This window comes from Acromyrmex echinatior, chromosome 2 (assembly GCF_024713525.1).
Source record: "Acromyrmex echinatior isolate Ae372 chromosome 2, ASM2471352v2, whole genome shotgun sequence".
Classification (NCBI taxonomy): Eukaryota; Metazoa; Arthropoda; class Insecta; order Hymenoptera; family Formicidae; genus Acromyrmex; species Acromyrmex echinatior.
In genome coordinates, this window is record NC_141853.1 from 8,396,626 (window position 1) to 8,409,074 (window position 12,449).

Consider the following 12,449-nt stretch of genomic DNA (forward strand, 5'->3'; position numbering starts at 1 on the left):
CGATCGTGCGTAAATTTTTTGTTGAAATCATCATGAATAGAACGCGCAGGCGTTATAAAGCTTTCAGTAGGACAAGGGCAAGGACGTGGAATTGGAAACGAGAGACTGTCAAGAGCGATATCGACTTGTTTTCTTAAACAACAGCAATTCAAAACATTCCGGCTCATCGTTCCTTCAATAATGTACAATGAACGTTTATATTGAGAAATTTCACACGAGAAAATTTTGGAGACTTTTTTTGTCTCTTTATTTATTTTAGTTAATTCTCCTCGAATTTAATTCCCAACAATGGAATCGAAAAACCGTTGAAAAACCGTTAAATTCCTACTTTATGAAATTATATAGAGACAATCAAATCCGCTATTCAGTAAATACCAACTAGGTATAACAGTATGTAATATTATATCAATATATTATAATTTCCTACCCATAACAATGTATGTAACTGTTGTGTACATACATCTTGCATCTGTTCTACTTGTACACTTATAATATTGAGTAAATATTTATATATTTAATGTAACTTGCAAATATTTTCAAACACAATTAAATCGCCGATGGAGGAGAATGAATATAAAAATAAATATAATAATAATTTATTTTTAAAACTTAATATAATTATTCATATTTTGACGAGATAGCGTAATTAATTGATCTCGAAAACAGGACTGTCCTGTTTAATTACTGGATTATTGATATTGGTACTCTTTTTGCAGCAGCGATACCCAAAAATCTACTTTTAATCGCGCTCTATACGCTTCTTCATTCGAAGAAACATATTTTTTTCCTTCGTTTTCTCTAGCAAACAAGAATGGATGGAAAAATGAATTGAAATGGATTCAAATCAGATTTTCAGAAATATTGATTCAAATGTTAAAATGTCGAATGTTAAAATGAATGCTTTTCAATCTTGAATGCATTTTTATTCATTTATAGGAATTGCATGGAGCATATCTCTATGCCTTTCAATCTAAAAATAATATTAGCTTTTTCTGTGTACAATTGTGAATATTGTTCAATTCAAAAAAAATTTTGAATAGGAAATGCAGTTTTTCAATCCAATTGAATCCAAAAAAAGTATTCGCTATTTAAAATACGCATTCGAATAGAAAAAAATTTCAATCCATTTTAATTCATTCTCGTTTGCTGGGTTCTTTTACAGTCGCGATCGTGTCTCAATTTAAACGCAGAAAGTGCAGATAAGAGAGATAAAGAAAGAGAAACGGGAATCTCGCGCCTCCTTGTGCGGAAACGATTTCCCAGCTTCCCGAATGGGAAAGGGAGGATGCGGGGGCAGCGGACACACATAATCGGTGCACGCACGCGTGGTGGGAGTGAAACCGTTCGCGGGATCAACGACGGCGGCGGTGGTGGCGAAGGGTTGGCTCGTTCGGGGAAAACAGGTTCGCGTCGTTCGCGACCGTCGTAAACGTTCTCGTGTTTCTCGCGCGCGGAGAATCTCGCGAAAGGGAAAACGATTTATCCGGGATCCGTTCTCGTCCCTTGTGATTAGCCATCGCGCGTTCTACGCTTCGAGAGGAGGTCGGAGTTGAAGGCGGTCAGTTGAAGAATGTCAAGCGCGAGAGTGCGCGAGTGCGAGTAGTAAAAGCTGGTAGAAGCCGTAAACGCTGAGAGTTCCGGAGGGGCAATCAATTTTCCACGTAGTGCATTTATATACGGGGTGTGTGTGTGTGTGTGTGTGATATATATATATATATACATATATATATATATATATATGTATGTGTAGCGCGTGTACCGTACGCGTACCGCACGTCGCTGAACCTCGCGTCATCGTGTCGTGGTGTTGGTCGCCAGTTGAGATCGCGGTCGACTTCAGATAGTCGAGGAGCTCTCGCGGAGCTGCTGGAGCATCCGAGCGTGGTTCGTTCGAGGCGCGCGGTTTATTGATAATAAAGATAACTGGCAGCTGCTGAAATCATCTCCGTGTCGAAAGCGCCGAAAGGAGCCGAAAGAGGCGACGTAAACGGGACAGTTAGCGGAGAGAGGGTATCATCGAGTGTGCGTATGCTGCAAAATCTGGAAAGGACTTGGCGAATGGGGGCACGGGTACGTTGCTAAAAGAGAATGAACGAAGGAGAGAGAGAGAGAGAGAAAAAAATCCGTGAGACTTGCGTCAGCGCGATTCGACACGGATTGTTGCGCGAATCACCTCGATACACCTCGATACACAATACAAATCGACACGATTCCGCTGAATTCGCAAATACCAGCGTTATGTGAGAACGAGCCTTATGTTTACGATTTACAATGCGTCAACGCGACGAGTGACGTAGAATCTCTATCGAGGGATTTTTTTTTTCCTCTCCCTCTTAACCGCGCCTGTGTTTTCCGTTTAAAAGCCCCAGAGATTCGCGATCTTCCGTTTACGCACGTACGTGCATATCGATTTACGCGCGAGTGTCGTCTCGCGTTCGCGCGAGTCGCACGCGCTTTCTTTCTCTCCTTCCCCCTTGTCCTCCTCCTTCCCTTCCCCTCTCTTCCCCCCTCCGCCCTTCCCTCCCCCGTATTCCCCTCCTCCACGAGCGTCCTCGTGAAATTACGCGATCGCGATGATTCCTGCTCGTCGAACGTCGTGACGGATGGCGACGCGGAAACACGTCACATCTCGTCGTCCTTCGTCACGGAAATAATCCTCTATACTTGCGCGCAATTGTGTACCACCAGCAGGTTGACGTATGAATGGTGTCGGGGTCACTGCAGGGACGCACGCCACGTACGTGAATCCGCTTGACAAGATGTCAACGACCACCGATGTCAGCGACTTGGCGGTGGATCTCCCCAAGGAGGGGACGCCAATCTTCCTGCAGACTCGTGCAGCCTGGGCCATCGCCGGAGTGTTTATGGCTGTTGCGCTTTTCTTCACTTGCCAACAGGTAATGGAACTGTCAATAGAATACAAAGCCTAATCTATATCCTTTTTTGCTTCCTGTTTCTTGTTTTTTTTCTCTACCTCTTGCCGTTTTCCTTCTTTACAATTTTATCAACAATCACGTTTCTTGTCTCTTTCGAAGTTCATCAACTCTTATCTCGGGTGACAGAAGATGAAGAAACAGAATTAAGACCTGGTTCCATGTAAGATTAACTGTAATCTCGATTCTCAATTTATTTTTCATCTTCTAATTCTTAGAATTTTTTATTACTTTCTAAGAATTAGAAAAGAGATAGGCAAATAAAATTTAAACCGAGATTAAAGTTAATCTTATATTGGTGGAATCTTATATTGGTATAACTGAAGGCTTATACCTGTTGCTACAAACATAAATTAATGTTAATCTTAGTTTAACTTATTCTTTATCTTTTTCTAATTTTTAGAGCTAGAAAGAGGTACAAAGGCAATAGATAAAAAATGAAAAGAAGCAAGAAACAGAAAGCAAAGAACGCATTGTAGATTAGGCTTAAGACGCTTGATTTGTAATGCAGTCACCTTTCTCTTTTCTCATTATTTGTAGATCTATCAGCATCTGAGGTGGTACACGAATCCCACGGAGCAGAGATGGATAGTGCGAATTTTGTTTATCGTGCCCATTTACGCCATCTACTCCTGGATCTCACTGTTGTTTTTCAATAGCGAGAGCTACTATGTTTACTTCTTCACGGTGCGAGACTGTTACGAGGCATTTGTTATATATAATTTCCTGTCACTATGCTACGAGTACCTAGGTGGTGAGGGCAACATCATGTCCGAAATCAGGGGCAAGCCGATACGCTCCAGTTGCCTGTATGGCACCTGTTGCCTGGTTGGAAAAACTTACACCATCGGATTTCTAAGATTCTGCAAGCAAGCCACTTTACAGTTCTGCTTAGTTAAACCAGTGATGGCGTTTGTCATTATATTCCTGCAAGCCTTCGGCCATTACAGAGACGGAGATTGGTCACCCGACGGTGGCTACATTTACATCACGATAATTTACAACATCAGTGTCTCGCTTGCACTTTATGGGCTGTTTTTATTCTACTTTGCTACGAGAGACCTGCTGACGCCGTTTGAGCCTGTGCTCAAATTTTGTACAGTCAAGAGCGTCATCTTTTTGTCATTCTGGCAAGGTAACATCTGAAATTAAGCATTTGTAAGTGCGTGGAGTTAAATAACTGATAACAATTGCAACAAATACTTTTTTTATGCAGGAGTACTGCTAGCCATCTTGGAGAAAGCAAATGTCATTTCACCCGTTATAAACAGTCTGGGTCAATCAACGAGTGCTGGCACAGTCTCCGCCGGTTATCAAAATTTCCTCATTTGTATCGAGATGTTATTCGCTGCTATAGCTTTACGTTACGCGTTCCCGTATCAAGTATACGCAGCTGGATGTGTTACTGACTCCAGAGGTAGAAGTGTGACGATGCAAAGTATCAGTAGTAGTTTGAAAGTACGTTTACAATATTCCTGAATCTTTTACAGAAATGTATTCTTTTTTTTTTGTTTTGTTGATTTAAAAAATACTCTATTCGGTAATAATATTTTGTAGGAAACGATGAATCCAAAAGACATTATGACCGATGCCATCCATAATTTCCATCCACAATATCAGCAATATACTCAATATAGTGCAGGTATGTGTTATTTTTTGTGCTATATTTTTTTTGTGCTGATTTCTTTTAAGAATTGCTATATAATTATTTACTACTATATGTATTTTTATTTATTTTTATTATCTTATGAATCTGATATGCTTACGAATCTTCATACAGCATGATAGTGTGATATAAAATTTATGTCGTTTATTTAAGTTTTTGTATGTATTGTCTCACATACAGTTATTTTTTTTTCTCATGCATTCATAAGAAAATGTCATGTTAAAATAAGGCGGTGATACTGAATGTTCTAATTATAGAGCAAAATTATCTGACATGTAATGCCAATAATGCCAATAATAGTTACACAAGATACACGTTTTATTCAAGATTGCAAACGCTTCAGTTACAGGCTTTGGCGCTTTTGTATATAATTTACTTGTACTCTTTCTGACACTTCACTGCTGATCAATGCAGGCACCGATATTATTACATTAATATCCACTCACATATGTGTGTATGTATATATATATATATATATATATATATATATATATATATATATGTATGTATATATATATATGTGTGTGTATTATATATATATATATATATATATATATATATATATATATATATATATATATAGAGCACAGTTCACGCAAGTTTCAAGCAAATGCGAAATTCACGGATAGTATAGAATCTGCTTTCAAAGATAGTCCTCTAATAATATTTATTATATTTTACTTGTATAAAAAATTAATTATATAAAATTTCTTTAATGTGTGCCGGTTTATTAGACAATTCAGACAATTACTTTGAAGGCACTTTTGTTTGATATTTTTCAGACGTTAGTACCAACTTGCCGTACGAAAAGATATGACAGTGAGGCATCACTTTTTTAATTTCAAGAAATTGGACATCGAACTTTATGCGCGACTTTAAATGAAGATCGAAAAGAAAGATACTTTATACAGCACTATACTTTGCTTACGGAATTATACAATGCCTTAGAGATCGGTATCTGTCCACAAAGGGTCAATTTCTCGAAAATGATTTCTACGTTGAAATTACAGAATAAGGGTTGTACTTAATATACCATCGATATACGTATTATATGCATATAAGATCATCTATTTTGCGATTAACAAACTCTGCTGTAAAATAGAAGTTAAGCACTTAACATAAGAGGAGCATTTAGAAAAGAGAAAGAAAGAAAAACGGGGAGAGGGAGAGAATAGCGTACTTCTATAGTGTTGCTCTATAATGAATGTAAAAGATGATTAGGAGTACAGTTTACTTAACACTACAAACGCTTTGAAGCATCTGATTGATCAGTCACGAAGAAAAATTTTACTAATTGACCAATCAGAAAAATTTTTCAAAGCTTTTGTAGCATCAAGTGGACCGGATCCTAAGCATTAGTGTAATGTTTTTTTTGTTTTTTTTAATAACATATAACTCAACTTAATTTTATTGCTTTTATTTTTATATTCCTCTCACATGGTACCATATAGCATGCGAATATACGGTATGAAACGGCCGAGCATGTAAAGCACATCATTATATCCTTTTTCCCAAAGGTATAGCATACATTGACAATGGTAAAATTATCACAATCCTAGCTGCTTGCGATTATTTTCTTATATTAATAATAATTTGCATGAATCGTTTGTATTGCGAATTATCGCATTAATATATTTTTTTTTGCACCTTTGTATCATGTGTATACATAAGAATTCGAACTTTGTTGCTCTGATCAAATCTTTTGTGTAGCTCGATATGCGTTATCAATAGTTTTCGTGCAGAGTTCGAAATTACCAAAATTACACCGAGTTTAAATACCGGGGTGGGAGGGGAGGGGAGGCAAATTTCGATAGGAATTTAATAGGCCTTTTAAATAAACGATTCTCTCTGTATAATATAAGAAATTGAATTTGCCAGAATTATATCGGTTTCGAGTTTTGATTTTATGACGCAGTTCCAGAGCAAGAATGTTCGAGATGTAAATGTGACATTTTGGAGAAGGTTGATACAACATTGGTGTATTCGGTCATATAATTTCACGATTGTGAAATTAATATAAAAGCGTTGAATTAATATTTAAAGAAAATTAATAAAGGAACCGATTGGTCAATTTTGGTGCATTTATTGGCCAACGGACACGTGTATCTGGTGTGTTTGCTCACTATAATGTGTAACAATGATGTAACAATTAGGGGGCCCAAAAGGACAACGTGGTATGCGAGTATCCAGCTTCGATCCGGATGATCCGCAAAACATGCCGGTACCACCACCTCAAAGGCGAAACACCTCTCACCAACGTGTCGCAACGATTTCGCAAAATTATAATGAGAAAACAATGTTACTGAGCAGCGACGATGAATTTCAATAAGGCACACGGACGTGCGGTTCGGGGAAATGAGATTTACGCTCGAGAATCGTATCGACAAATATTACAACGCGAAACTTCCATGAATTTCTAGAAATCTGCTTTCGAAGGGTGGATGGAATGCAAGAGAAAAACGATATGTTTTAAGGAATTCGCATGAAGCGAATTCGTTCTTGCAGATCTTAAAAGAAAGGGAAAAAAGGACATTGCGCAGAGCATAAGAGCGCATTGCGTTTCACTGTAATAGTTCCATAATGTTACATCCATGTTAATATATGTATTACGTTATAACATACGAGTATAAAGAAATAGTATAGAAGATATTTATTTTACTATGCTGACATGTTTGAGGCAGTGTTATTCGTACACGTGGCTCTACTACGACACTGCAAGAAGTATTAAATGCACGATAATGCTTGCTCTTCGTAATAGATAAGAAAAAAGTAATTGTATAGTACTTAATTTCACGCGCGATATCGCACTTTCTCAGAGTACTGTTCGTATGTAAGCATCGACACTTGTTTACACTTTTGTATCTGTTTTTATTTACACGTTTGCATTTAGCGAACTTTGACTTTTACAATTTCGCATTCGTGCTTATTTGGGAAGCCTCGCGAGCCACAGGAATATTTGCGTCCTTCTACAAAAATCATTCTTTCTTTGGTTTCTTGCAAAATATACGTGTATATATCACCGAGGTAGATCTGAAAATGCGGAGAAGTTGAAGCGAGTTTTCCTTCTCGACGAAAGCCTTTCGATATAAAAGAAAAAACAAAAAGATACATAACAATATTATATGCGCGAGGAAAGGACGATCGATGAGCATCGTGTCAGATATAAACATTTGGTATTCGGTGTCTTATGTGTACAACTGTGTATAATCCTCATATTTTTTTTAAAAGCATAAGAGACGAGCCAAGTTAACAAAGATCTATTTTATATGACAGCACAGTGTGCCGAAATCTTTCGTCACCATTTAAGAACGAAGTGAAACGTGTAAATCTGTAAACAAATTTTATTGTCCTATTACATCTCGTAATAAAGATAAGACACAACTACATGAATAGAACATTATTTATTTACAATTAAAACATCTGTTAATAATACCTCATATATAGAAAATATACATATATATATATTATATATATATAGAATAATTTATATGTATATATAAGAAATTTTAATTACACAATCTGTCGATGCTTTTTTTTCTTAAAAATATGTTAATCAACTCGAATACCGTATTATTACTGTTAGAAGAATAATTTAGAATGTTATTAACAGCCTTTACTTTTTGGCAAAAAAATAAAGATATAATATTGTACACGTTTGGATAAAACGGTTCATTTTTCTGATCGCAATAGCGAAAAGCACCCTTATTTGAATTTCCATCAATATCCTACATATCTATCATCGACTACCAGCCAATCCAATATGATTGATTATTCGTCACAATTTTCTTCCAGCCATGCCAAGGGGATTCCAAGTTTTCGCGCGAGGTTAATGTTTCCGGAAGTATGTTACCAGTTTTCAATTGTATTCCTCTTAATGTTGACTTTAACGACGTGTTTGCAATTAATTGTTTCTCATCGTCTTCTTCCTCTTCTTCGATATCTTGATACTGTAATTCGTCATCCATATAAACGACCGCATTGGTATCCTCGTTATTCGCGTACTTGTGATACTCCTCAGCAACGTCGCGCTTCGTCACTTTGCTCGTAGTTACAAACGCATTCTGTATGATTTCCAAGTCGTGGACAGCTAGCGGAGATTGCGGATTAATTATGGGTTTGAAGCCGATCGATCTGAGCCGCGCGATCCGTAAATCGCTGTCGAATGTATTTACTGGCACAAAAGCCGATGTTCTATCCTGTAAGGAATCCGCATATTCTTCGTCGCTTTTGCGATTCGTGTTATCCTCTGTGAACGTAGAAGCAGCGCAAATTCGCAACGTCTGAACCTGGGATCCTTGATCACACACGTCCAACACGGATTCCTTCAGTTTCTCCAATTTATCCCACTTCATCTTCAAGATAGCTCTTTGATCGTTTAACTGTCCAATAACATAAACTTCCGGATTATCAGAGATAAGTCTACACTGCGTCGTCGCATCCATCGTGCTGGGTTTCTCCTGTTTTTTGCGAAAGCAATGTAAACGCGGTTGAGCAGTACGATGTGATAAAGGAATTGTCCGTGTCAGCTTGTTTCGAAGGCTCCTGTCAAAGGAAGTTCTGGTGATAGCGTGATCAGCTGTTACGGTTTCATCCTCTTTCTTCTTGTTGCTGACATTGTTATTATTATGATTATTGTGATTTTCATTATTATCGTTACTAAGATTATTTCTAAGAGTTTTTTGCTTCTCAATTGAACTGTTAATATTCTTGCTATTTGCGTGCACGGTATTGGTCAACCTATACTTATTTTTTGTTTGTCTCTCTCCGACACGATTGACTTTAGTCAGTTTGCTCTTCCGTTTAAAACTAGACTTGTATCGCTTGTTGGACGAATATATTACGGTATTGAAGGTATTGCAATAGTTTAAGTATGCATTGTTTTTGCATCGTAATCTCCTGTTCCTGGGTCCACGCGTCATGGGACCGAAATTAGCGTCTATCGACAAGTTGGCAATTTCCCTATCTCGTTTCTTGTACTTGGTTTTCTTGATCGACGAGTCAGGAAACTTCGGCTTTACCAATACTGCTTTCTTGTCAGTCCTTAGACGGGTTTTTATGTCGTATGAACTGCGAGTGTGTTGCGCGATAGTCTGAAGCGAACTCTTTACACGAAACGGCGATAAGTACTCATTGTTCTTCTTGGATATACAATTACGATCGCTCCTCCTAATGTTATTATTACATTTCTGATCCGCGTCGTTGCAGGATTGACGATCCATACTAGGTAGCAAGTTGTCGAATTTTTCTCCATCTGCTTGCTTGGTTACTTTCCAAAATAATCTTTCGGATTTGGAATATTTACAATATCTTCTGTTGTCCAAACACGCAACATTTTCCTTTATATTGTCTGTTTCTTTGCGCTTCTTCCTAAGATTTATGTTCGTCGGCACGTACTTCTTGCTCTTGGTCTCCGGAGTCGTTTCTCTTTTCGACGCGTTCCACATCGCGCATTCTTCGGTCGTCAGCCCTATCACATTTCCGATTAGTAACTTGGACATAGGATGATGTATCTCTTTATTAATCAAGTTTAAGATTTTATCCGGCGTCAAGGAGTCCAAGGATTTGATGTTTTGCGCGCAGAAAGATTCACTCGGTATCTCCGAAGCGTCGTGGCATTCGGAGATTCTTTCGTACGTCGCAACCGAATTCCTCGGTGATTCATTCCTGGAATTCGATTTCTGTGTCGGTTCATTATCGGTATTCAAATTTTGTACATCCCGGCGTTGAGCATTTTGAAATTGTTCCTTATGCTCAATTGTAGTATTTGCACTATTCTTGGAACTATCTAACGACGAAGATATGCAATAAGAATGTTCTGACGAGTTTACGACTATCGACGACAAATTTTCTCTACATTTGTTCAACAGAGAAGTATTTGTGTTATCGGCTACGACATATCCGTTATAGGATACGTTTTCACTCGATCGAGAATTCACTCGCGCCTTGTCCACACTTGGCTTCTCGATAGGCTTGGCATCCTCCTTGGGTGTCAAGTGATTACCTTCCATATCCAATGCCGTACGAATAGTGATGTCGATCGGCTTGGAAGGCTTCTGTAACATCGTCGAGACGCTCTTCTTCGCGTCCTGCGAATTATGCGACGACTCGTACAGACCCATGCGTATCGAGATGTTTGTACTATGGGTTTTAATAGCCGACGAACCAAGGCACAACAACATCTTTTGATCAGGTACAGAAGTTGATATCGCGCTTTCTGTGTTACTCGGTAGTTTCTTAAAAACATGACGCGTGACAATGGAACTCTCGGGCGCGGACCGTCTGCTGGTGTCAACCAACGGTAGCGTTTTAGCGACTGGGAGACTTTCGCGACTATCTCCATAACTAAGTTTTCGCTTTCGGCAGGTAACACCGATATTATTCGAGCATTTTCTCAAGTCATATGTGTTTAGATGGTTCGACTTTGACAATGGGATACAATGTCGCACGGAAGACAGTTCTTCCGAGCCTTTGCTGCTCCAGCTGGGCGACTCCTGATTCGCGAGACGCATCAATGCAAACTTGTTGTACTTGGTTCCATCCAAAGCCATGCCAATCCAACAGCTTATGACTACGTAGAGTCCATCGTACCTGTACCCAGTGTTAGGCGCGATGTTATCTTGTAGATTGTAACTTCTTATTAATCTCAATGGTATTTGATTTTTATAGTTGCGAATGAATGGATCCACACTGGGTTGTTCCTTGTGATACACCTGGCCGGTGAGCGTTAAATAATCACCAAGATCCACGTCCTCATTCACGTTGGTATGCGACGTACATACAGAGATAACACCAAATGGTCCCTCATGTATATCAACATTGAAAGGCTCGTGCATCTTATCCCTGGAACAGTCCATGCGTATGCCCCACCAGGATCCAGGTGGAAATCCCAGAACTGGGCCGTACCAGCATCTCGAAACCTTAAGAAATACACGAATTGTATCGTTATACACACCTCATCATTTATGATGTAAAAATAAGTAGGAAAAATGATACTTACATTTTTATTGTACGATGGGCTCGATTTGTCTACAGATTTCAATGAGCTCGCTTCCACAGCTTGGTTGAGCTTGCTAAATAGTTTGTTCAGGTCGTGCCTGATTCGACCTTTTCCCTGAAAAAAAGGAAAATAGGAAAATATGGAAGCATCAATATGAAAAATGACAGTTTCTTATTTCAGCTTTGTGACGATATTAATAAATGCAATGAGTGGCGAGTGGAATAATGTAAATAAGACAGAAACGAGCGGAGTTGCAGACGCAGGTCCTCGACGGAGAGAACGGTACAGACGGGGGGGGGGGAGGGGGGCCTTGAGGCGCAATACCTGATTCTTAATTCGCGCCTCACGCAGCCTCCTCTCGTTCTCCTGAATCGTGTTCGCGCACACGGTCCTCGAGACGTCACTACCCGACTTCGCCATTTCCACGAACGACGGGGATAACGCAGGTCGCCGAGCACGCTATATCCGCGATCGAGACGGTACGCTCTCCATTCGGACCGCAATCCGTCACCGACACCACGAATGCAAATGGCCGCTATCGCGACTCGCGACCGTCCCGTCGATAACCGCTCCGCGATAACTTCACGATGTAAACACGCGGCCGAAATCAGGCTCAACTGCACCATCTGCACTCTGTCATCGACACATCCTTCTCCCGCCCTACGCCCGGAGTATCCGTCTGTTCTGCTTCAAAGTGTGAAAAACTCATATCCAGAGCAATCTTATCGTTTGAATATTACGGTAAATCAAGTCGCGCGAGTTCGTCGATTAGATCCGCGCGAGTCGCGTTGTGTTGCTTCTGTCGAATCCGAAATACGGGATTGCGATCGAGTTTTCGGAAACTACGTAGATT

At 39.3% G+C, this 12,449-nt stretch overlaps 2 protein-coding genes across 4 annotated transcripts; one reads left to right on the plus strand and one right to left on the minus strand.

Annotated features, from left to right (window-relative positions):
• The first annotated feature begins 1,359 nt into the window (after positions 1-1,359).
• Tmep (Transmembrane endosomal protein) lies at positions 1,360-7,985 on the plus strand. Of its 3 annotated transcripts, none has more exons than XM_011069627.2 (6): positions 1,360-2,070; positions 2,689-2,897; positions 3,474-4,068; positions 4,150-4,391; positions 4,491-4,575; positions 6,753-7,985. In XM_011069627.2, the coding sequence occupies exons 2-6, from the start codon at positions 2,700-2,702 to the stop codon at positions 6,926-6,928; spliced, it is 1,296 nt and encodes a 431-aa protein (XP_011067929.1). In that variant the 5' UTR covers positions 1,360-2,070; positions 2,689-2,699; the 3' UTR covers positions 6,929-7,985. The 3 variants fall into 3 exon arrangements, with proteins under 3 accessions (XP_011067929.1, XP_011067930.1, XP_087258914.1); XM_011069628.2 differs by having other exon boundaries at positions 2,692-2,897; XM_087402788.1 differs by lacking the exon at positions 6,753-7,985 and adding an exon at positions 5,382-6,004 and having other exon boundaries at positions 1,362-2,070.
• LOC105154250 (uncharacterized) lies at positions 7,982-12,138 on the minus strand. The gene is made up of 3 exons (XM_011069620.2): positions 11,921-12,138; positions 11,597-11,710; positions 7,982-11,516 (listed from the first exon to the last, which is right to left on the minus strand). Exons 1-3 carry the CDS (start codon positions 12,014-12,016, stop codon positions 8,343-8,345), a joined length of 3,384 nt encoding a protein of 1,127 aa, XP_011067922.2. The 5' UTR covers positions 12,017-12,138; the 3' UTR covers positions 7,982-8,342.
• Positions 12,139-12,449: the final 311 nt, after the last annotated feature.

Coding starts and splice junctions, on each gene's coding strand:
- LOC105154250 (XM_011069620.2), bottom strand. CDS start 12,016: ATGGCGAAGTCGGGTAGTGACGTCTCGAGGACCGTGTGCGCGAACACG. Junction 11,711..11,920: donor AGGCGCGAATTAAGAATCAG/GTATTGCGCCTC, acceptor CCTTTTTTTCAG/GGAAAAGGTCGAATCAGGCA. Junction 11,517..11,596: donor GCCCATCGTACAATAAAAAT/GTAAGTATCATT, acceptor GTATTTCTTAAG/GTTTCGAGATGCTGGTACGG.
- Tmep (XM_011069627.2), top strand. CDS start 2,700: ATGAATGGTGTCGGGGTCACTGCAGGGACGCACGCCACGTACGTGAAT. Junction 4,392..4,490: donor GTATCAGTAGTAGTTTGAAA/GTACGTTTACAA, acceptor AATATTTTGTAG/GAAACGATGAATCCAAAAGA. Junction 4,576..6,752: donor ATATACTCAATATAGTGCAG/GTATGTGTTATT, acceptor TGTAACAATTAG/GGGGCCCAAAAGGACAACGT.